At 55.1% G+C, this 19,980-nt stretch overlaps 1 protein-coding gene across 3 annotated transcripts; it reads left to right on the top strand.

The window, feature by feature from the left end:
- Positions 1-1,528: 1,528 nt before the first annotated feature.
- On the top strand, positions 1,529-16,128 carry ARHGEF15 (Rho guanine nucleotide exchange factor 15). 3 transcript variants are annotated; one of them, XM_072821203.1, is made up of 17 exons: positions 1,529-1,666; positions 4,072-4,174; positions 6,156-6,808; positions 7,472-7,804; positions 8,042-8,096; positions 8,878-8,936; positions 9,043-9,254; positions 9,353-9,513; positions 9,674-9,826; positions 9,932-10,061; positions 11,420-11,494; positions 11,618-11,710; positions 11,824-11,984; positions 12,080-12,232; positions 12,397-12,479; positions 12,591-12,695; positions 14,553-16,128. In XM_072821203.1, exons 3-17 carry the CDS (start codon positions 6,205-6,207, stop codon positions 14,702-14,704), a joined length of 2,529 nt encoding a protein of 842 aa, XP_072677304.1. In that variant the 5' UTR covers positions 1,529-1,666; positions 4,072-4,174; positions 6,156-6,204; the 3' UTR covers positions 14,705-16,128. The 3 variants fall into 3 exon arrangements, with proteins under 3 accessions (XP_072677304.1, XP_072677307.1, XP_072677305.1); XM_072821206.1 differs by lacking the exon at positions 4,072-4,174 and having other exon boundaries at positions 1,557-1,666; XM_072821204.1 differs by lacking the exons at positions 1,529-1,666; positions 4,072-4,174 and adding an exon at positions 4,625-4,692.
- Positions 16,129-19,980: the final 3,852 nt, after the last annotated feature.

Raw genomic sequence — 19,980 nt, 5'->3', positions numbered from 1 at the left:
TGGAAACGAGCCATCAGGGAGAGTCGAGTCTCTTTTTCAATGAATTTGAGCGTAAGTCCTGTGTGAATTATGCTTTGGCCCTGCTTGTGTTGCATGCTCAGCCCCCACCCAACCTTAGTGGCAAGGGGAGAGTGTGTTGACCGGCTGCTTGTGGGCCAGGCACCACCCCCAGAACGGGCCATCTGGACTAGAATGATGGGAATGGGGGGCAGTTCCTCAAAGGACAACCAGGTACCAGAAGATGGGAGAGTGAGTGTGGGACTGGTTAAAACTTTACTGTCCCTTCTCCCCATCTCAGCTCAGAAAGCTTCAGTGCCCATCTGCCCCATATGGTTCCGCACTATGTGGCCTCTACTTGTTCCTCCAGCCTCTTATCACTTTTTCCATTTTGAAAAGCTAAGATTTCCTTTAAAAAAATATTTTATTTGAGAGAGAGAGAGAGAGAACACGTGCACATGAGTGGGGGAGTGGGAGGGGCAGAGGGAGCGAGTACCTTAAGCAGTGTCCATGCTTAGTGGCGACCCCGATGTTGGGCTCAATCCCAGGACCCATGACCTGAGCCGAAATCAGGAGTCGGATGTCTAACCGACTGAACCACCCAGATGTCCCCAAGATTCCAGATGGGCCCACATTCCTCTTTACTGCACCTGTGCTTCTGTGGTCTCTCCAGGTGGGCACCTGTGTCTTGCCTCTTGGTCTGGCCAGGCCCTACCTGATTTTCAAGGAATAGTCGATGCTGCCCGATGTGGAGGTCAAGAGATGAGAAATAAGACCTGAGGACTCATGTGCCCTTTCATAAAAGAATCCTCAAGGAGAATCAAAACCAATCTGATTACTTTGTTCATCAAATTTCAAATGGAAAGTGTTTTGTTTTGTTTTGTTTCGGGCAAAAAAAGACATGAGGCACCTGGGTGGCTCAGTTGGTTGAATGTCTGTCTTTGGCTTAGTCATGACCCCCAGGTCCTGCGATAGAGCCCCAAGTTGGGCCCCCTGCTCAGTAAGGAGTCTGCTCCCCTCCATGCCCCCCTCTTACTCATGTTCTCTCTCTCAAATAAATAAAAGATTTCTATACATATTTTTTAAAAATATGTTAATTGCAGCATATATTATAATGGCAAAACCTTAAAGCTACCCACACATCTTGCACTGGGAATGGATTGTAATAATCAGGATTCTTTCAGCAAGAAGTGACGAAACCCAGCTCAAGCTAGCTTTAGCACAAAAGGGAATTCAGTGGCTCAGGAAATGGGGGACTGTCCAAGGGACCCAGATGAGATGTCAGGCCCCCTCCATGTCTTGGCTCTGCTTCCCTTGGGTATGGGGGTCATTTTCTCCCACTATTGACTAGTTTCCTTCATTGCAGGGCGGGGTATGGGGGGAGGGCAGCCAAGTCTGCTTGCTTTGGACTTACATTGTTCCTGCTCTGTGACCTTGGAGGGAAGAGAAAGCTCTTTCCCAGGGGCCCAGGGAAGGAGGCTGTCTTGGCTTGGGTGACTTGTGCATTCCCGGGCCGGTCTCTGCGGGCAGAGGAATGAGGGTCCTGGGATGGACCAAACCCGGGTGAGATGGCCAGGGGGAGGCTGTCCCACTGGAACCATATGGAGTGGCGGTTCCGGAGTGGTGGTGAATTGTTGCCTAGAAGACTTTGACTGCTCTTACCAAGATGGTAAAACCTAGTTTGCTTTTTTTAAAGATTTTATGTATTCATGAGAGACACACAGAGAGAGGCAGAGACACAGGCAGAGGGAGAAGCAGGCTCCCTGTGGGGAGCCCAATGTGGGACTCAATCCCAGGACCCCGGGGTCATACCCTGAGCCAAGGGCAGATGCTCAACCGCTGAGCCACCCAGGTGTCCTGGGTTATCTTTTTTTTTTTTTTTTCTGGGTTATCTTTTTTAATGTTATTTTTATAAGTAGCAAAATGAAGAAGATAGTTCTATTTCAAAACAAAACAGGATTCGTTTGGCTACATATGTGTATCTGGCTTTCTTGAGTGGGTTGGTGAGGTACTCTCAGAGAGATTTCCGAACTCTGCAAGCCCAAAAGGATCTGGAGATGAGGGCTGGGAAGTTGGATTTCTGGTCTTGGTGTGTGTGTGTGTGTGTGTGTGTGTGTGTGATCAACAGAATTGAGGAAATGGTCTCTAGGGAAGGAGAGTTGGGTGCTAGTGGGTTATGAGCAGAGAATTTAATTCGATTCAATTTTTTTTTAAGATTTTGCTTATTTATTTGAGAGAGAGAGAGAGAGAGGGAGGGAGAGTGCAAACAAGGGAGCACAAGCAGAGGGAGCAGGGGCAGGCAGAGGGAAAGGGAGAAGCAGACTCCCTGCTGCGTAGGGAGCCCACATGGGCTGGACCCCAGGACCCCAAGATCATGACTCAAGCCAAAGGCAGATGCCTAACCAATTGAGCCACCCAGGTACGCCTCTTTTTTAATATTTTATTTACTTATTTGACAGAAAGAGAGAGAGCACAAGCAGGGGGAGTGGCAGGCAGAGAGAGAAGCAGACTTCCCTGCTGAGCAGGGAGCCCGATGTAGGGCTTGATCCCAGGACCCTGAGATCATGACCTGAACCAGAGGCAGACGCTTCATGAACTGAGCCACCCAGGCGCCCTAATTTGGTTTAATTTCTAAAATATTAAGCATGTATTATATGCCTGACCTGTCCCAGAACTTTGGGATAGATACATCAGTGAACAAAACATAAAGATCCTGCCACCAGGAAGTTTATTATTTAACATGAAAACATAACTATAAACATAATTTATTGATTTAACAATAAATGTTTTGCTATTTTTTAAAATGAGATTTATTTGCTCATTTTAGAGAGAGAGTAAGAGAGCAGTGGTAGGGGCAGAGGGAGAGGGAGAGAAGTAGATTCCCTGCTGAGCGGGGAGCCCGACATGGGGCTTGATCCACAACCCTGAGATCATGACCTGAGCCGAAACCAAGAGTCGGATGCTTAACTGACTGAGGTACCCAGGCGCCCCGACATTTTAGTATAAGGAATGTTTGCAGGGCACCCGGGTGGCTCAGTCGGTTGAGTGTCTACTTTCAGCTTAGGTCATGATCCCCGAGTCCTGGGATCCGATCCCAAGTCAGGCTCCCTGTTCAGCGGGGATCTGCTTCTCCCTCTCCCTCTGCACTACCCTCTGCTTCTGCTCTCTCTTTTTGTGAAATAAATAAATAAAATCTTAAAAAAGAAAAAAGGAATGATTGCTTATGGGAAAGAAGGTGGGTTGGGAATGCCGCGTGGGGCTGCAGCCTGCAATTTTTGAGTGGTGGGGCAGGCCTCACTAGAAGCGTCTGAGCAGCAGCTTGGAGAGGTGAAGGACGTCCGGATGGGGATGTCTAGGGAGGCAGGCTTCCAGACAGCATGTGCTACCAATGCTCTGCAAGTGGGGGGGGGGGGGGGCGCGACGGAGGGTAGATGGGTAGTGGTGGTGCCTGGTTGTTCATTGGGAGAATTTTGCTTTTCACTTGGAGGAAAAAATGGTTCAAACGCCATTATCCCAGTTTTCTGGCTTTTCTTTCTAGTGCCTTGTTTGTGTGTGTGTGCGTGCATGGGAAGATCTAGAAAGAGTGGCACCTGGGCATAGGCAGAGGCCCCCGGATTTCAAAACTGCCCTTGGATCTTCCACCCACTAGCCTGCATCCCAGCTGGGGTGTGGCTGGTTCCACCCCCTCGGTTGTTTTTACAGCCCCCCCCCCCGGATTCAGCACCCCAAGCACAGAGCAAATTCGAAGTGAGAGGGTCCCCTACCCACGCAGCGCCAGGGGTACCGACTGTCAGTCCATGGGGAATGGACATCAGGGCATCCCAGTAGGAGAAGGAGAGTCGGGGGCTGGGACCCACACAGAGGGAGTCTGAGTACAGTGAGCAGGCAGGGGTCCCAGCAAATGTCACAGGCCCACCTGGAGGAGACGGGTCTCCTCTCCTGCCGGCTCCCGGGCCCTCTCCCCCTGCTCCCCCCCATACACACATGCACACACGCCTGACACAATGGACGGGTGGGGCTGAGGAACTGGCTTCCTCTAGAGATCTCAATCTGGGCCCTTGATTCCCGCCCCAGAAACACAGGAACAGACATTTGGAGACCTGGCCCCACACTTGTCGCTCCCAGGGATAGTAGGCAGGACAGGCTGAAAGTAGAAACTGCTTCCAGAAAGATAAAGGTAAGTTTTGGGGGGTGGGGGCGCACTCTGGCAGAGCTAGGGAGGGAGAATCCTGGGTGGGGGTGGATCTTGGTGTGAAATAATGGACCCACTCACACCCAGGGGGACAGGTCAGCAGCTAAAGGGACAGGCCATCATGTCAGGTGCAGGACAGATGGTCAGACATGTCGTGGAGGGACACACACGATCCTCTAGCTGACAGAGGTGTCCAGCACCCCTGCCCAGCCCTGTGCCATTGCTACCTGGTCCTCACCCCAGCCCCTGCGAGCCCCCGGTCTACACCGCAGTGCAGACTGAGCGGGTGCATACGGCACCACCCATGCTCCAGGCCCGAGATTCAGCCTTTCCCCAGACCCTCGGGATCCTGGGTCCCTCACATCTTCCAAAGCCCTAGTGTGCGCATGTGGAGTGTGGTGTGGTTTGGGGGGGGGGGGTGTCCGGTTGGGAGGAGGATCCGATTCCTGTTTCCTGCCCCTACTCACTCAGCCCTGGAAGGACAGAGGGGAGAGGACCGGAGGGTAAGTGCTTGGGTCCGAGTACCTAGGTCCCTGAGAGACAGTCCCGAGTGGGGGGTGGGAAAGGAAGTAAAGGCAGGTACCTGTGGGGGGGTGAAGGGGGGGGAGGAATCCCTGCGGGGGGCCAAGGCTGGGAGGAGGCCGAGGGCCAGTGAGGACACTGCCCGGGCCACCTAAGGAGCTTCCTGCCAGAACACAGAGGCCATTGAGCTGCAAGACTCACAGCCTCCGGCCCCCAGCCCCCACCCGGCATCCTTTCTCCAGAACCCAGTCTGGGGCCTGGAGGGGTCTGACTGTCCAGTCCAGTCCTGTGTTCACTCCTCTGCGAGTTTCCCCCCACCCCCCAGCCTTCTCGGGATTGCCGCCGCCTGCCCGCAGGAGGCGAAGCCCAGGTGCCAGCGTCCTGGCCTCCCTGGTCCTCATCTTCTGTTGGGTCTCCAGACCACCCACCTGCCTCCTGGAGGGACCCAGGCTGCCACTGGGGCCTCTCTGGCCAGACTGGTGGTGGCAGCGGCGGTGGGGGGCGGGGGACGGGGAGCAAGGAGGGATGAGGACGGGGCAGGACAGACCATGCTCGGGGCCTTCTGGTCTCTTGGGGTCAGAGGCTCCAGGAATCTTCAGGGCAGGAAAAGGAGACTAAAAATAATCCGGAAAGGGAGAGTCCGGAGAGAGGAACTGGGAAATGGGGGGCGGAGGGCCGGCGGGAGCAGGGAAATAGTGATGCATCCCTCGCTGCCCAGCTCCGCGCCTGCGCACACGGGCCCCACGCGGACAGCGCCCCACACGCCCGCCCCCGCTTCTGCTCCCCCCTCCCCGCTCCGGACCTGTGCCTCCCCACCCCCACCCCGGACACGTGCCCCTGGGCACCCACTTCTCCCCCGGACCTGAGCCCCCTCCCCCGACACACGCCCTCCACCCCTCCCCCCGGACACGCGCCCCCGCCTCCCCACCTCTCCCCACCCCGCACATGCGCCCCCGCCCACCCAGAGCTGTGCGCTCTCAGCGCATCTCAGGGCATCCCTGCAGATGGCACACACGCACGCGCACACACACCCGCGCACACACAGAGCTCAGCAGCTAGACGCGCGTGGCCACAGGGCAAGCCCCCATGTCCCCGACATTTCCAGTTCTCATGTACCCGGGCCTCCCACCCCCACCCCCCGATGTGGGTCTCTAACTGGGCGCCCCCATGCCCGCCTCCCTATCTCCTCTGGCCCGAGGCTAGCACCTGAAGCCCAAAGACAGACACGCAGGCCAGACCTGGAAGGCGCGGGGGTGGCGGGGGTGGTGGTGAGAGGTGCCCACCGAGCCGGTGGAGATGAGAAAGGGGCAGACGGAGGGCACCCGCCTTCCCTCCTGCCCCTGACGTCCTGCCCGTTTGCTGCCCAACAATTTCTGTTCAGAGGCCTCAGTCTACCCACGGAGGGGGGGCGCTAAGGGTCTCTTTCTCCCTCCCTCCTCCTCAGGGGATGACTCCAGCAGAGGACCCCACTCCTTTGAAGAGCCCAGAGGGAGATGTCAGCCCAGTCTCTTCCTGCAGCGACACCCCCTACGCAGAAGCCCCCTCGGATCATCCGCCCCCGTCCCCCTTCTCGGCCCCGGGCTGCCGCGTCCCCAGGGCCCCACCACAACGGCTCCTCCCCACAGGAACCTGCCCTCACCTCCAATGACGCGGGGACCCCAATGTGCACCCCCATCCACTGGGACTCCCCGGCCGCATCTCTCAAGCCCCCTGCTCTCCTGCCCCCGTCAGCTTCTAAAGCCAGCCTGGACTCCCAGACTTCCCCAGATTCGCCTTCCAGCACCCCTAGTCCGGCATCCAGGCGCTCCGTCTCCCCAGAACCTGTTCCCAGGTCTCCGGTGCCTCCACCCAAACCCTCCGGGTCACACACCCTGCCCCTGCTCCCCACAGTGGGGGTACCAGCCCAGGGAGGCTCTGCCTCGGCCCCAGGCACTGTGAGGAGACTGGCTGGCAGGTTTGAGTGGGGGGCTGAAAGCAGGGTCCAGGCTGCCGATGCCCTGGAGCTGGGTCCCCAGGGGGCAGCGGATGTAAATGGGGAAAGAGAGGCTCCACAGGTCAACCTTGGCAGCAGTGGGTCCCAGGAGAATGGCACTCTGGGTAAGTGCGTCGTGGGGCACTGCTGGAGGGGGTGCCCATCTAGCGCACCTTTCTTGTTTCCAGTGCTTTAAGATGGGGCATTTGCAGGGGCTATATTTGTTTCTTTAAGATTTTATTTAATAAGGGCAGCCTGGGTGGCTCAGCGGTTTAGCACTGCCTTCAGCCCAGGGTGTGATTCTGGAGTCCCTGGATCGAGTCCCATGTTGGGCTCCTTGCATGGAGCCTGCTTCTCCCTCTGCCTGTGTCTCTGCCTCTCTCTCTCTCTGTGTCTCTCATGAATAAATAAATATTTTAAAAAAAAGATTTTATTTATTCATTCAGAGGCAGAGACACAGGCAGAGGGAGAAGCAGGCTCCCCTCGAGCCCAATGGGGAATTCGATCCCAGGACCCCGGGGTTCACGACCTAAGCCCAAGGCAGTTGCTCAAACACTGAGCCACCCTGGTGCCCCCAGGGCTACATTCTTACACAATAGCTTCCATGTTTGGAAAGTCGGTTTCAGTAATTTGTTGTGGTCTGAAGACAGGCAGGTGGAGGAGATAGATGCCTGGGGCTGGACCCCTGAGTTCCCCTGCTGGACGGGTTCAGGGAGGGAGGAGGCCAGGGCAGGGTGGGGCCAGGCCCCAAGGGTCTCCTCCTTAGATCCCCCCCCTGTCTCCCACAGATGCTGGCCTAGCCTGCCCTCCCTGCTGCCCCTGTGTCTGCCACATAGGCCGGCCTGGCCTGGAGCTTCGCTGGGTGCCCGTGGGGGGCTATGAGGATGGCCCCAGGGCCTTCTGCCGGGCCTCCCCACTGAGGGCCTCCCGCTCCCGTCCCAACCCTCCCAGCATCAGTCTCCCCCCAGTCGTCCTTACGTCCTACCGCTCCACAGCTGAGCGCAAACTCCTACCGCCCCTGAAAGCCCCCAAACCAACTTGGGTCAGGCAGGACATCGCCATCTCTGGGGACCCCCCCAAGCCGGATCTCGATCTGCCCTCGGAAGATGGAATCCAAACAGGTACAGGGCCTAGGGTAGTGGGCCTCTGGGTTGGGAAGGGAAGGGGTGGAGGTAGAGAGGTGGAAAAGCCAACCACCTACAACCCTCAATGGGCCTGGGGGGCTCTCTGTTCCTCCACCAGCTGCTGCCCTGGGGCTGCCCTGGGTTATGGTCTCTGCTGGGGCTGGAGTTGGGAGTTCTGGGCTGGGGATCCTGGAGGTCTGTTCTCTTCACTCCGGGCTCTCTCTCTCTCTCCAGGGGACAATCCTGATGAAGCTCCTCCAAGCGCTCCTCCAGCACCCGTGGAGGGCAGGTACCAAACATCCACAGCCTTATTCCTACCCCAGAGCAGACGAAGCTTCAGGCCCCGCTCAATGCCACCTTCCCCTACCTTGAGTCTCTAGAGCAATTGTCTACAAGTCCATTTGGCTCCAGAAACACCACTTCTGTGTATCTGGCCTTGTTGATCATTTTGCTTATTTTATTTTTAAAAAGTGATTAATTTGAGAGAGAGAGAGCATGAACACGTGTGCACTAGCAGGGGGAGGGCCAGGGGGAGAAGGAGAACCAGGCACCCCGATGGGCAGGGAGGTGGCCCTGGGGCTCCATGTGATGTCATGGCAGGTAGGGCTTCATCCCAGAACCCTGAGATCGTGACCCTAGCCAAAGGCAGACGCTTAACCGACCGAGCCACCCAGGAGCCCCTTGTTAATCATTTTAGGGTCACCACCCCCATCAGAGCTAGTTTGGGCTCATTCCCTTATTCCACACTGCTGGTGTGAATTCTCCTAGGTTGGTCAGGGAGGTGTGAGTTTGGGTTTGATCTCGCTAAGTCTCACTGAGGACATCCCAGACAATGGTTTCAAACGTGAGAAACTGGAGAGAGAGGCTTGAGATCCTGGGAGGGGATGGGGCCCGCCCGCTATGGGGCCTCACACACAACAGGCTCATAACTGAGTTGTGCGTGTGCACTTGGGTGAGAGTCCCTGCAGATGACCTGCATGGGAGTTGTGCACTCATTCATACTATCATATGAATAGTGCCTCTGGGAGGTAACTGGTGGCTCTGGGCCCTCCATCCCTTTCTCTCTGCAGGGACAAGGAGGAACTGGAGGAGCTGAAAGAGCAGAACTGGGAGCTGCCCCTGCAAGATGGTGAGGGCCTCTGGACCTGGGGGACCCCCCCATGGTGTGACCAGCAAGCAGCTGGGAGGGGTTCTGAGGCGCTGGGCGTCCCTGATGTGCCCCGTCTGCTCCCCAGAGCCCCTGTACCAGAACTATCGGGCAGCTGTGCTATCAGAGGAGCTCTGGGGAGTCAGTGAGGATGGGTGTCCGTCTCCCACAAATCCCGGTGAAGCTCCCACCTTCGCTCGGCCGCCTGGACCTCGCAACACACTGTGGCAGGAGCTTCCGGCTGTGCGAGCCAGTGGCCTCCTGGACACGCTCAGCCCCCAGGAGAGGCGCATGCAGGAGGTGGGGGCCTGCCTGGGCTTGGGCCAGGGAGGAGGAGGGTGGGACTCCGGTTCTGGGCTGCCTGGAGCTGGGCTTTCCACTACTGCCTCCCTCCTCAGAGCCTGTTTGAGGTGGTGACATCTGAGGCCTCCTACCTGCGCTCCCTGCGGCTACTGACAGACACCTTCGTGCTGAGCCAGGCTCTACGGGACACGCTGACCCCCCGGGACCACCACACCCTCTTCTCCAATGTGCAGCGAGTCCAGGGTGTCAGCGAGCGGTCAGTGGGGTCCTGTCCTCGCAGCCCACCAGAACTCGGGCTGCTGGGCACTCCTGTAGTTTTCTGCTTGTCCCAGGTCTTCCCTTCCACGCGCCCAGTTAGTGCTCAGCTCTTGGCTCAAACACCCGGGACACCCAGCTCTCTGCTCTGCCTCCTTCAGGTTTCTAGGGACACTACTGTCCCGAGTGCGCTCTTCCCCCCACATCAGCGACCTGTGTGACGTGGTGCATGAGCACGCTGTGGGGCCCTTCTCAGTGTATGTGGATTACGTGCGGAATCAGCAATACCAGGAGGAGACCTACAGCCGCCTCATGTGAGTGTGCGGGGGGAGCCGTGTGGGAGGAAGCCGGGGAGCAGGGCTGGGGGCCTGGCTGGGCAGGCAGGGGAGCCAGGGCCTGGAGGTGGACTGTTTTCCCAGGGACACGAATGTGCGCTTCTCTGCCGAGCTGCGGCGCCTGCAGAGCCTCCCGAAGTGCGAGCGGCTGCCCCTGCCCTCCTTCCTGCTGCTGCCTTTTCAGCGCATTACGCGGCTCCGCATGCTGCTGCAGGTGCCTGTCCTGGTGGGGAGGGGGGCCTCTTTGCCCCACACCAGACCCCATGTCGGGGTGGTGGGGAACCCTGCTCCAAGCCTCCTGCCAGGCTTCTCAATCCAGGACCCACCAGGCCTCCCTGGAGCTAACCACATATCTCATCAGGCAGCTTGCATGCCATGAAGGTGGCCCTGGCTGGAGACACCAGTTCTGGACTTTGCTCTGCCACCACTTGGCTGAGGGGCCTTGGGCAGGTCCCTTTCCCTCTCTCAGGGGTCTCGGGGGAATGTGGGGAGTGATCTTTGGACTGTCCCACTGTGTGCCTTCCCAGCAGGGGTGATGTCACTCCCAAAGGGGCAAAAATTAGTTCTCTGGGGGTGTGAAACTCTTAGCTATGCTGATGTTGATGGTACTCCCACGGCCACATACATAGGCGCACAGCATATTTGGGGTATTAAAATTTCATGGCTGGTGGGACACCTGGAGAAAACACGTCTAAAAGAGCTCCATGGGACCCCTGGGTGGCTTAGTGGTTGAGCATCTGCCTTTAGCTCAGGGCGTGATCCCGGGGTCCTGGGATTGAGTCTCACATCGGGCTCCCCGCAGGGAGCCTGCTTCTCCCTCTGCCTGTATCTCTGCCTTTCTGTGTGTCTCTCATGAATAAATAAATAAAGTCTTTAAAAAAAAAAAGGGTTCCTTGATGAAGTGATGCTGAGGCGTGGGGGGTAGGAGGAAGGTTGAAACTCTTTCATGGCAAAGTAGAAACTTCTCCCCAAACCAGGTGATCCGGTGTGAGGAGGCCACATCTAGATTACCAGCATTTTTTTTTTTAATTTTAAAGATTTTATTTGTTTATTCCTGAGAGACACACAGAAAGAGGCAGAGACACAGGCAGAGGAAGCAGGCTTCCTGCGGGGAGCCCGATGTGGAACTCGATCCCAGGACCCTGGGATCACACCCTGAGCTAAAGGCAGACGCTCGACCACTGAGCCACCCAGGGCCCCGAACCCAAGCACTGTGAACCACTCTGCTATATTGTTTGTGCTAAGAGTTGTGGTTGACGATGATTAAAGCAGTAGCAGCCCTCTTTCTTGGTATTTGCCGTGTGCCGAGGACTATGGCGAGTACTTTGTGTCTTTTTACCTTGTTGAATCCTCACGGCAGTGCTGTTGGTATGCTAGGTGGGTATTAATTATTCCCACCTGACAGATGGGGAACACTGAGGCTCAGGGAGGTAACTTGCCACGCTTGGGGTTGTGCAGAACCAGTGAGTGGTGAGGTCCCCCTGCCTCGTTGAGGCAGCCCTGTGACCCCAAACTAAGCATTTTGTCAAGCCAGGCAGGACCCTCTGAACTGAAGCCCCTCCTTGTCTCCAGAATATCCTGCGCCAGACAGAGGAAGGGTCCAGCCGCCAGGAGAATGCACAGAAAGCCCTGGGTGCTGTCAGCAAGGTGGGCAGGAGGGATGCTTGGGGACCTGGGACTGGGGGGTGGGGAGGTGACGTGACCAGGCAGACAAGTGGTCGGTAGGGGTGCAGCCAGTAAGGGTGGGTGACTCGGCTTCCCTGACCCCAGATCATTGAGCGGTGCAGCGCCGAGGTGGGGCGCATGAAGCAGACAGAGGAGCTGATCCGGCTCACGCAGAGGCTGCGCTTTCACAAAGTCAAGGTTGGTCCCTGCCCCAGCCCCCCCCCCCCCCCCCCCCCCCCCCCCCCGTCCTCTCTCCTCCCCTCCCCTCCTGTATCTGCAACAAGCCAGAACCACCGCCTGCTCCTCCACAGGCCCTGCCCCTGGTGTCCTGGTCCAGGCGCCTGGAGTTGCAGGGGGAGCTGACCGAGTTAGGGTGCCGGAGGGGGGGTGTGCTCTTCACCTCACGTCCCCGCTTCACCCCCCTCTGCCTGCTGCTCTTCAGTGACCTGCTGCTCATCACTCAGCCCAAGAGGTGGGTCCCAGGGAGGGAGGGTGCCCAGGCTGATGTCGGGAGGGGGGGTCCAGCGGGTGCCCGTTCTCCATCTCAACTGCCTCTTTCCCGGGCAGCGGGCAGCGGCTACAGGTTCTGGACTATGCCCACCGCTCCCTGGTCCAGGCCCAGCAGGTTCCGGACCCGTCTGGACCCCCTACATTCCGCCTCTCCCTTCTCAGCAACCACCAGGGCCGCCCCACCCACCGGCTCCTACAAGCTTCATCCCTGTGAGTCGTGTCTCCTTTGGGGAAACACCCCCCTGCCCCAGACCCTCACTTGGCTTCTCAGAGCCCGCCCCCCTCTTCCTCAATCTCCCCAATCTGCAGCCCTGATTATCCCAGCACTGTCTATCCCTGGTTCAAACATGACCCTTCCCTGTGTCCCCAACCAGATCAGACATGCAGCGTTGGCTGGGAGCTTTCCCCACCCCGGGTCCCCTTCCCTGCTCCCCAGATACCGTCTATGAGGACTGTGGTGAGTGTCCCCCAGAGGGGAGGTGGTGGGGAGAGGCAAGGCTTCTGGGGAAAATGAGAGAGAAGCCAAGAAGAATCTCGATCCCACTGCATGTCACTCACCCCCAACCAGACTGCTCCCAGGAACTGTGTTCGGAGCCTTCTGCGCCGGCCAGGACTGAGGGACGAGGTCTGGAGTCCAGGGCTCCCCCCAGGCACCCGCTCAAGAGCCCCGAAGGTGAGAGATTCTTGTAGCTATTCCTTCGGTGATTTTTTTTTCTTTGAAGATTTTATTTATGAGACACACACAGAGAGAGGCAGAGACACAGGCAGAGGGAGAAGCAGGCTCCCTCCGGGGAGCCCGATGTGGGACTCCATCCCAGGGCCCTGAGATCACCACTTGAGCTGAAGGCAGACGCTCAACTGCCAAGCCACTGTTGTTAGCATCTTAACATGAGTTTCAAAATAATTTCTCAAGTGTGAGCAGTATTTGTTGTCCAGGCATTTTTTGTGGTGTGTGTGTGTGTGTGTGTGTCCAGAAATAAAATTCAAACCTGTAGTGGGAGAGATAATCAAATAGAAAATACTAATATTGGGGTTCCTGGGTGGGTCAGTGGTTGAGCATCTGCCTTCTGCTCAGGGCATGACCCCAGGGTCCTGGGATCGAGTCCCGAATAGGGCTCCCCACAGGGAGCCTGCTTCTCCCTCTGCCTGTGTCTCTGCCTCTCTCTGAGTGTCTCTTATTAATAAATAAGTAAAATCATGAAAAGAAAAGAAAAGAAAAGACTAGTATGGTATGGAGAGATTGATATCTAGATATTGGCCTAGATCAGGAGTGAGCAACCTGTGGCCTAAGGGCTAACTCTGACCTGTGTTTGTAAATAGTTTTATCGGAACACAGCCACACCCATCTGTTTTCATATGATCTGAGTGCTTTTGTCTTCTATGTGCTTAACTACTATGTTGAGTAAGCCTGAAAGCCTGAAAAATCTACTATCTGGCCATTTATAGAAAAAGTGTACTGACTCCTCATCTAGATAGTATTTGAAGGTAGATCAGTAAAAAGATTTTTTGTAAAGATTTTATTTATTTATTCCTGAGAGACAGAGAGAGAGGCAGAGACACAGGCAGAGGGAGAAGCAGGCTCCCTGGAGAGAACTTGATGTGGGACTTGATCCCAGGACCCTGAGCCAAAGGCAGACATTCAAGCACTGAGCCACCCAGGTGCCCCAGCAAAAAAGATTTTTGTTGGGGTTCAGTATGGTATTTTGTTAGAGGCATTGGAAATCTTGGAATTATCGTTAAATATCAATTGCAGAAACCACCCATGATTGTTAACAGTCCAATACTCTACCAATAGAAATAGCAAAATAAATAAGGCCAGTGTTTTGAAATTCTTCATCATGAGTCCTGATCATGGGTTCTGGTCTCCATAGTCTTATAGCTTGTCTCGCCTTTCCTCCCCAGCCATGACCCATCTCTGACTTCTGCACTCGAAACAAGTTTCCTTTTCATCCCGTTCTCACTGTCACGTTATTGATATCATTGACTAGCAAATGAACATTCAGTACGTGCTTTCTTCACAGAACCTCTGGGTGACAGCATACAGCCTGTAGGTTCTAGAATAGCTGAGGTAGGAAGATGGGCCTGAAAATGATGAGGCACATGGTGTCTGGGGGAAAAGTGTCTTGGAACAGAGACAGGAGTCAGTGCAAAGGCCCTGCTGGCCGGTGTGTTTGAGGAACAGTAAGGAAGCCATTGTGGTAGAGGGAGTGAAAAAGAGGGGACAGGGCAGGTGAGGTCACAGAGGTACCGGCGATCAGACTATGCAGGTCCTCGTTGGGTCTGTAAGAACTCCGGCTCTCCCTCTGAGTGAACTGAGTGCCTGCTGCAGGGCTGGACAGAAGGGACCCCCGCATCCTCTGTTGCTGCAGTGACCTCTACTTCTCATGTCACATCTTCTGATGCTCCAGGCTTCTCCAGTGATCCCCACACTCACTGTGACCCTTGGGCATTAGACCCCATCAGACCCCCTTCCTTTCCTTCCTCTCCCTTGCCTTGGCTCCACTTGGGCCCCTTATCTCTCCTTCCCCAGGCTGGCTGAAGGGGTTTCCTGGGGCCTTCCCTGCCCAGTTGGTGTGTGAAGTCACAGGAGAACACGAAAGGAGGAAGCACCTGCGCCAGCACCAGAGGCTCCTTGAGGCTGTTGGACCCTCTTCAGGCTCTCCCAGTGCCCCCCCACCCTAATGCAGGCTGGGCGGCGGCGGTGGTGGTCACAGGTTGGGACAGCCGGCACCCGGTGCGCGTGGAGAGGACCAAGCTTGTCCATCTTACCGGATTAGCTGTCAGTGGAAAAGCTACCTCTCTTGGCCACCAAAAGGGATCGAGCTTCAGGAGGAGGAGCCAATGAAAACAAGGCTGCCGGGCCTACCGGTGATGGAGACTGAGGATGGCTCGAGTGGGTGGCCCACGGAGACAGAGCAGCCAATGGTGCTGAGCTGGCCGAGCCACTGGCCCAGGAGTATCTCTGTTCCGCTCACGGCCGTGAAGACCAAACTGGGTCAATAAAGTTTTACAAACGGAGACAAAGTCTGAGGATAAACTAGCCAACGGCAACGAGCAGGGTGGTGCTCTGGGCCCAAGAGGCGGGTGGTGACCCTGCTTGGTTCTGTAGCAATGACTGTCCTGCCCTTTGGGTATGGGGAGCGCTGGGTTCCATTCCTGGGGTGACCCCTCTGCCCTCTCAAGCCACTTCCTTTCTCCTAGAAGGATCCAGAGCGTGTGTCTGAGAGTCAGTGTGTGTGTGTGCGTGTGCACAGGTCTCTATGTATCAGGGCAGGTGGTCCTGCTGGATGTGATGTGTGTGTGTGGTCTCGCCCCCTCCCAGATGACTGAGTGCTCCATTTCTTTCTTCACCCCCTGCTTTTCTTATTATTTTCTCCAAGGAGACAGGAGGTCTGAGCTCAAGAGGGGTGTGCTGGGTGTGGCTAGAGTCGGGGATGAGCAGCCTGAGTTCTGGGCCAGGGACCCACAGCAGCTGGAGGGTGAAGCTGCGGACCGGCCACGCAGCCCGGTGGAGGAGCCTGAGGACTTGAAGATGGCCAGTAGCTGCGGCCTGAAGCCCCCTGAAGCTTCCTCGCCCCAGACTCGGCCTCCAACCTGCTTGAACTGGCACCAGTTATCCAGCCTCAGCTCTGGGCTTTGGACTGGCTTTGGGCCCCAGGTTTGGGTGAAGAAACAGGAGCTATGGCTCGCGGGCTGGCCAGTGAAGGCTCTCCTGCCTCCGTCCTGGACCTCTCACCAGCAACGCTGGGCCGAGCAGTGGAGGGAGCACAGAGAGCCAGTGTGGTGCCCCCCCCCCAGCATCTCCTTCCAGGGGAGAAACTGTCCTGATGCCAGAAGGAGGGGAGGGATTGAGCCAGCGCGGAGCCGGCAGCTGCTGGCGAGGGAGGACCTTGGCCTCGCACCAGGCCTTCCCTGAGCTGGGCTGTCCCGCTGTCCCTTCAGCTCATATATGGCAGCCAGCCCAGGACAGCAACTGCACGCCAGCCATAGGAGATGCAAAGACTCTGGGAAGCCGGGGAGGGAGAAAGTGACTGGCATTTGGCCATCCGGGACTTTGCACAGTGCGTGCATACCAGAAACCCTCAATAAATGTTGGCGGCCCTGTAGTGAGCAGAGTGTGTGCTTAAAGGAAAGGTGGTTTCCAAATGTGGCTTTGGAAGCGGATGGGGCTGCTCAGAAAGAGATTCTCTGAGACTGAGGGTCAGTTTGCTGGGGCCTGGGGCTGGGGGACCGGGAGCACCTCTGTGTGATGCAATCCAATCCTACACCTGTTTCTGGAGTGCCTTCTCTGTACCAGGCACTGTTCTAGGACATGGGGATACAGAGATGAAAAGGACCAGGGTCCTGCCCTCAAGGAGGGAAGGACAAGAAGGAAGCAGCCCCGGGAAGATCTGGGCAAAGAGCCTTCGAGAGGTGGCAATAGGGAGACTGAAGTCCAGGAAGAGGTGGCAGTGGTCATAGAAGGGAGCTGGTGCACACGCTCCTTCATGTTTCCCGGCATGAAGCACCGCCGGAGCTGGGAAAGGGTGGAGGTGGGCAGTGAGGACCACGGTGCAGGATGGAGAGTGTGGATGGGACAAGAAATGAGGCTGGATTGTGGGGAGGTGACAGAGGTGGCACCTGAGGCAATGAGGTGCAGGTGGGGACAGTGAGAAAGCTGGGCCCCTTGGGGGGAGTCTCTCTGCCAGTCAATAAGCCCTTCCTCTACCCACAGCCGGGCTCCTATGTGAGGCCTGCACTTCTGGGGAGTCTATCCTGAAGATAGGAAAGGGGCTGATGGGTCCTTGCACTGGCCCTTTGAAGGCATCTGGTCGACATCGTGGTGGCAGAGGGTCATGGCCACAAGGAACAGGTGGATGAGAAGAGCTGTGCCCCCTTCTCTGCAGAGCGGGCTGGCTAGCTCTCCCCTCCTCTCCTAGCCCCACCGAGCCCTCCCGCCCACTCCCTGCGATCTTGTCCAGCGCTCCTCAGCCTGGCATCTCTGTCCCCCTCCCTCCCTCCTTCCTCGCAGGGCTCGCCTTCCTCTCTTCAGCAACAGGGGTACTGATGGCGATGGCTCCTGCTCTCAGGCTTGGCCAGCTCGCCAGGCAGGCATGCCATCCGGTGCCGGAGGACACGTCCTCCCACCGCTCCTCAACTGCCTGGCTCCCCAGTACGCCCAGACCAAACTGCGGGCTCCACGACAGGCACTCCCCGGTCCCCCCACCTCTCCACTGCCCCGCCCTGCTCATGCCCCTGCCCCCCCACCCCCCCTGCCGTCTCCATCTCCCACTGTGTTCTGGGCCCCAGCAGAAGTTTCACATGTCAGCTTCGCCTTCATCACCATCGAGGTCTGGGGCATGGCTCTTGGCTTCACTCTTCTGTCTGTGAAGCACTAACCTAAATCTCGATGGAAATTATGCCACCCACCCTCCGGAGAACACAGATTCACTTTTTTTTTTTTTTTTTTGCTATTTGTAAAATACAATCTCCCCTCTCTTTTTAAAGGATATATATATAGGGGATCCCTGGGTGGCTCAGCGGTTTAGCTCCTGCCTTTGGCCCAGGGCGTGATCCTGGAGTCCCGGGATCGAGTTCCGCATCGGGCTCCGGGCATGGAGCCTGCTTCTCCCTCCTCCTGTGTCTCTGCTTCTCTCTTTCTCTGTCTATCATAAATAAATAAATAAATAAATAAATAAATAAATAAATAAATAAATCTTTAAAAAAATAAAAGATATATATTTCATTTTTATTTTTATTTAAATTCCATTATAGTTAACCTACATGTTCAATTAGTTTTAGGGGTACAATATAGTCATTCAATAATTCTATGCATTACTAGGGTATATATATATTTAAAATATTTTATTTATCTATTCACGAGAGACACAGAGAGGCAGAGACACAGGCAGAGGAAGAAGCAAGCTCCCTGTGGGGAGCCGGATGTGGGACTCGATCCCGGGACCCTGAGATCACGACCTAAGCCCAAGGCAGACACTTGACTACTGAGCCACCTAGGTGCCCCAGGGCATATTTTTAAGGTACAATTTACATACAGAGACATTCGCCCTTTCTAGTGTAAAGTCCTGAGATTTTTGACAAACGTATATAGATAGTCATGTAACCACCACCATGATGGAGAACCAAAAGCCTTCCATCACCCCCTAAACCTCCCTTGTGCTCCCGTGTGGTGAACCTCTTCCTCAATTCCAGCTTCTGGCAACCCCGATCTGTTTTCTGTCCTCTGTAGCTTTGCCTTTTCTATGATATCATATAAATGGAATCATACAGTAGGTAGCCTTTCAAGTCTGGCTATTTCAATAAATGTATTTGAGATGCATCCATGTACTTCATTACTCTATCGCTGAGTGATATTTCGCTGTCTGGATATATCAGTTTGTCTGTTCCCTAATGGAGGGGCATCTGGGTTGTTTTTAGTTTTAAGTGATTACAAATAAAGCCATTATGAATATTCTTTTTAAAAACATTTAAAAATATTTTATTTATTTGAGAGAGAGAGAGCACAAGCAGGGGGAGCAGCAGAGAGAGAGGGAGAAGCAGACTCCTTGCTGAGCAGGGAGCCTGACTAGGGGCTCAATCCCAGGACCCCAGGGTCATGACCTGGAACTGAAGGCAGATGCTTAACTCACCAAGCCACCCAGGTGCCCCCATTATAACTATTCTTTTTTTGTTGTTTTTAAAAGATTTTTATTTATTTATTCAGAGACACACACACACACACACACACACACACAGAGAGAGAGAGAGAGAGAGAGAGAGACAGGCAGAGGGAGAAAGCAGGCTCCATGCAGGGAGCCCAACGCGGGACTCAATCCCAGGACTCCAGGATCACGCTCTGGGCCGAAGGCGGCGCTAAACCTCTGAGCCACACGGGCTGCCCTACAACTATTCTTATACAGGTTTTTGTACAAACACAACTATCATTTCACTTGAGTACACACCTAGGAGTGGCACTGCTGAGTCACATGGTAAGTGTATGTTTAAGTTTACTAAAAACTGGGGGGGCACCTGGCTGGCTTAGTCAGGAAAGTGTGCAACTTTTGGTCTTGGGATTGTGAGTTCAAGCCCCACACTGGGTACAGAGATTGCTTAAAAATTTTAAAAAGTCTTAAAAAAAGAAAAACAACACCAAGGAGCATCTGGGGGGCTCAGTCAGTTAAGTGTCTGCCTTGGGCTCAGGTCATGATCTCAGGTCCTGAGATTGAGCCCTGCATTGGGATCCTTGCTCAGCAGGTTTTCTAACAACTAATGATTCTGAGTATCTTTTCAAACGTTTATTGGCCATTTGTATATCTTCTTTGGTGTTCGAAACTCTCGGCTTTTGAAAAAAAAGGGGTGGTTTATTTTCTCATTTTTGCATTTTGAGAGTTCTTTATATATTCTAGCTATATGTCCTTTATCAGATATGAGATTTGAAAATATTTTCTCCCATTCAGTGGATTGTCTTTTTCATTCTGGTAATTGTGTTTTTTTCAGAGGGCAGAAATTTTTAATTTCGCAGTCACTTCTTGCTTTGTTGTAAGCAGCGATATTTTTCTATTTCTGTTCAGCTGGTTTATATAAGGCAATGGAGTTTCTCACAGAGGCAGAATCAAGCAAGTGGGACACACTGACAAGCAGGTGTGCCCATTGTTTTCACATGTGTCCAAAGTCTGGAGGTCAAGGGACATCTTGGGGAAGGTGGCCTGGCAACCCAGATTTTCTCAGTGTGTGATCATCAGACCAGCAGCGTGGACACCACCTAGAAGCTTGTTAGAAGTGTGGCACCTGCGTTGTAACGGGATGCCCGGGTCCTTAACACACACTAGAATTTGAGGAAAAACCAACAATGGCTTTCACAGACATAAAAGGGAAACCACCTTGCAGCTCATGGACACTGGCCGTTGACATATTCTAGCAACACCAGGGGCCCAGGAGCTCACCGCAAAGGAGATTCGCACTGGTGTGTGCAGCAGGGA

The sequence above is a fragment of the Canis lupus genome, chromosome 3 (assembly GCF_048164855.1).
Source record: "Canis lupus baileyi chromosome 3, mCanLup2.hap1, whole genome shotgun sequence".
Lineage (NCBI taxonomy): Eukaryota > Metazoa > Chordata > Mammalia > Carnivora > Canidae > Canis > Canis lupus.
The sequence above is the reverse complement of the archived record's forward strand: the minus strand, read 5'-3'. Positions and strand labels throughout refer to the sequence as shown.

Excerpts from the sequence above, each read along its gene's own strand:
- ARHGEF15 (XM_072821203.1), top strand. The coding sequence starts at position 6,205 with ATGTCAGCCCAGTCTCTTCCTGCAGCGACACCCCCTACGCAGAAGCCC. Across the intron at positions 6,809-7,471 it reads CCAGGAGAATGGCACTCTGG|ATGCTGGCCTAGCCTGCCCT; the intron begins GTAAGTGCGTCG and ends TGTCTCCCACAG. Across the intron at positions 12,696-14,552 it reads CCCGCTCAAGAGCCCCGAAG|GCTGGCTGAAGGGGTTTCCT; the intron begins GTGAGAGATTCT and ends CTCCTTCCCCAG.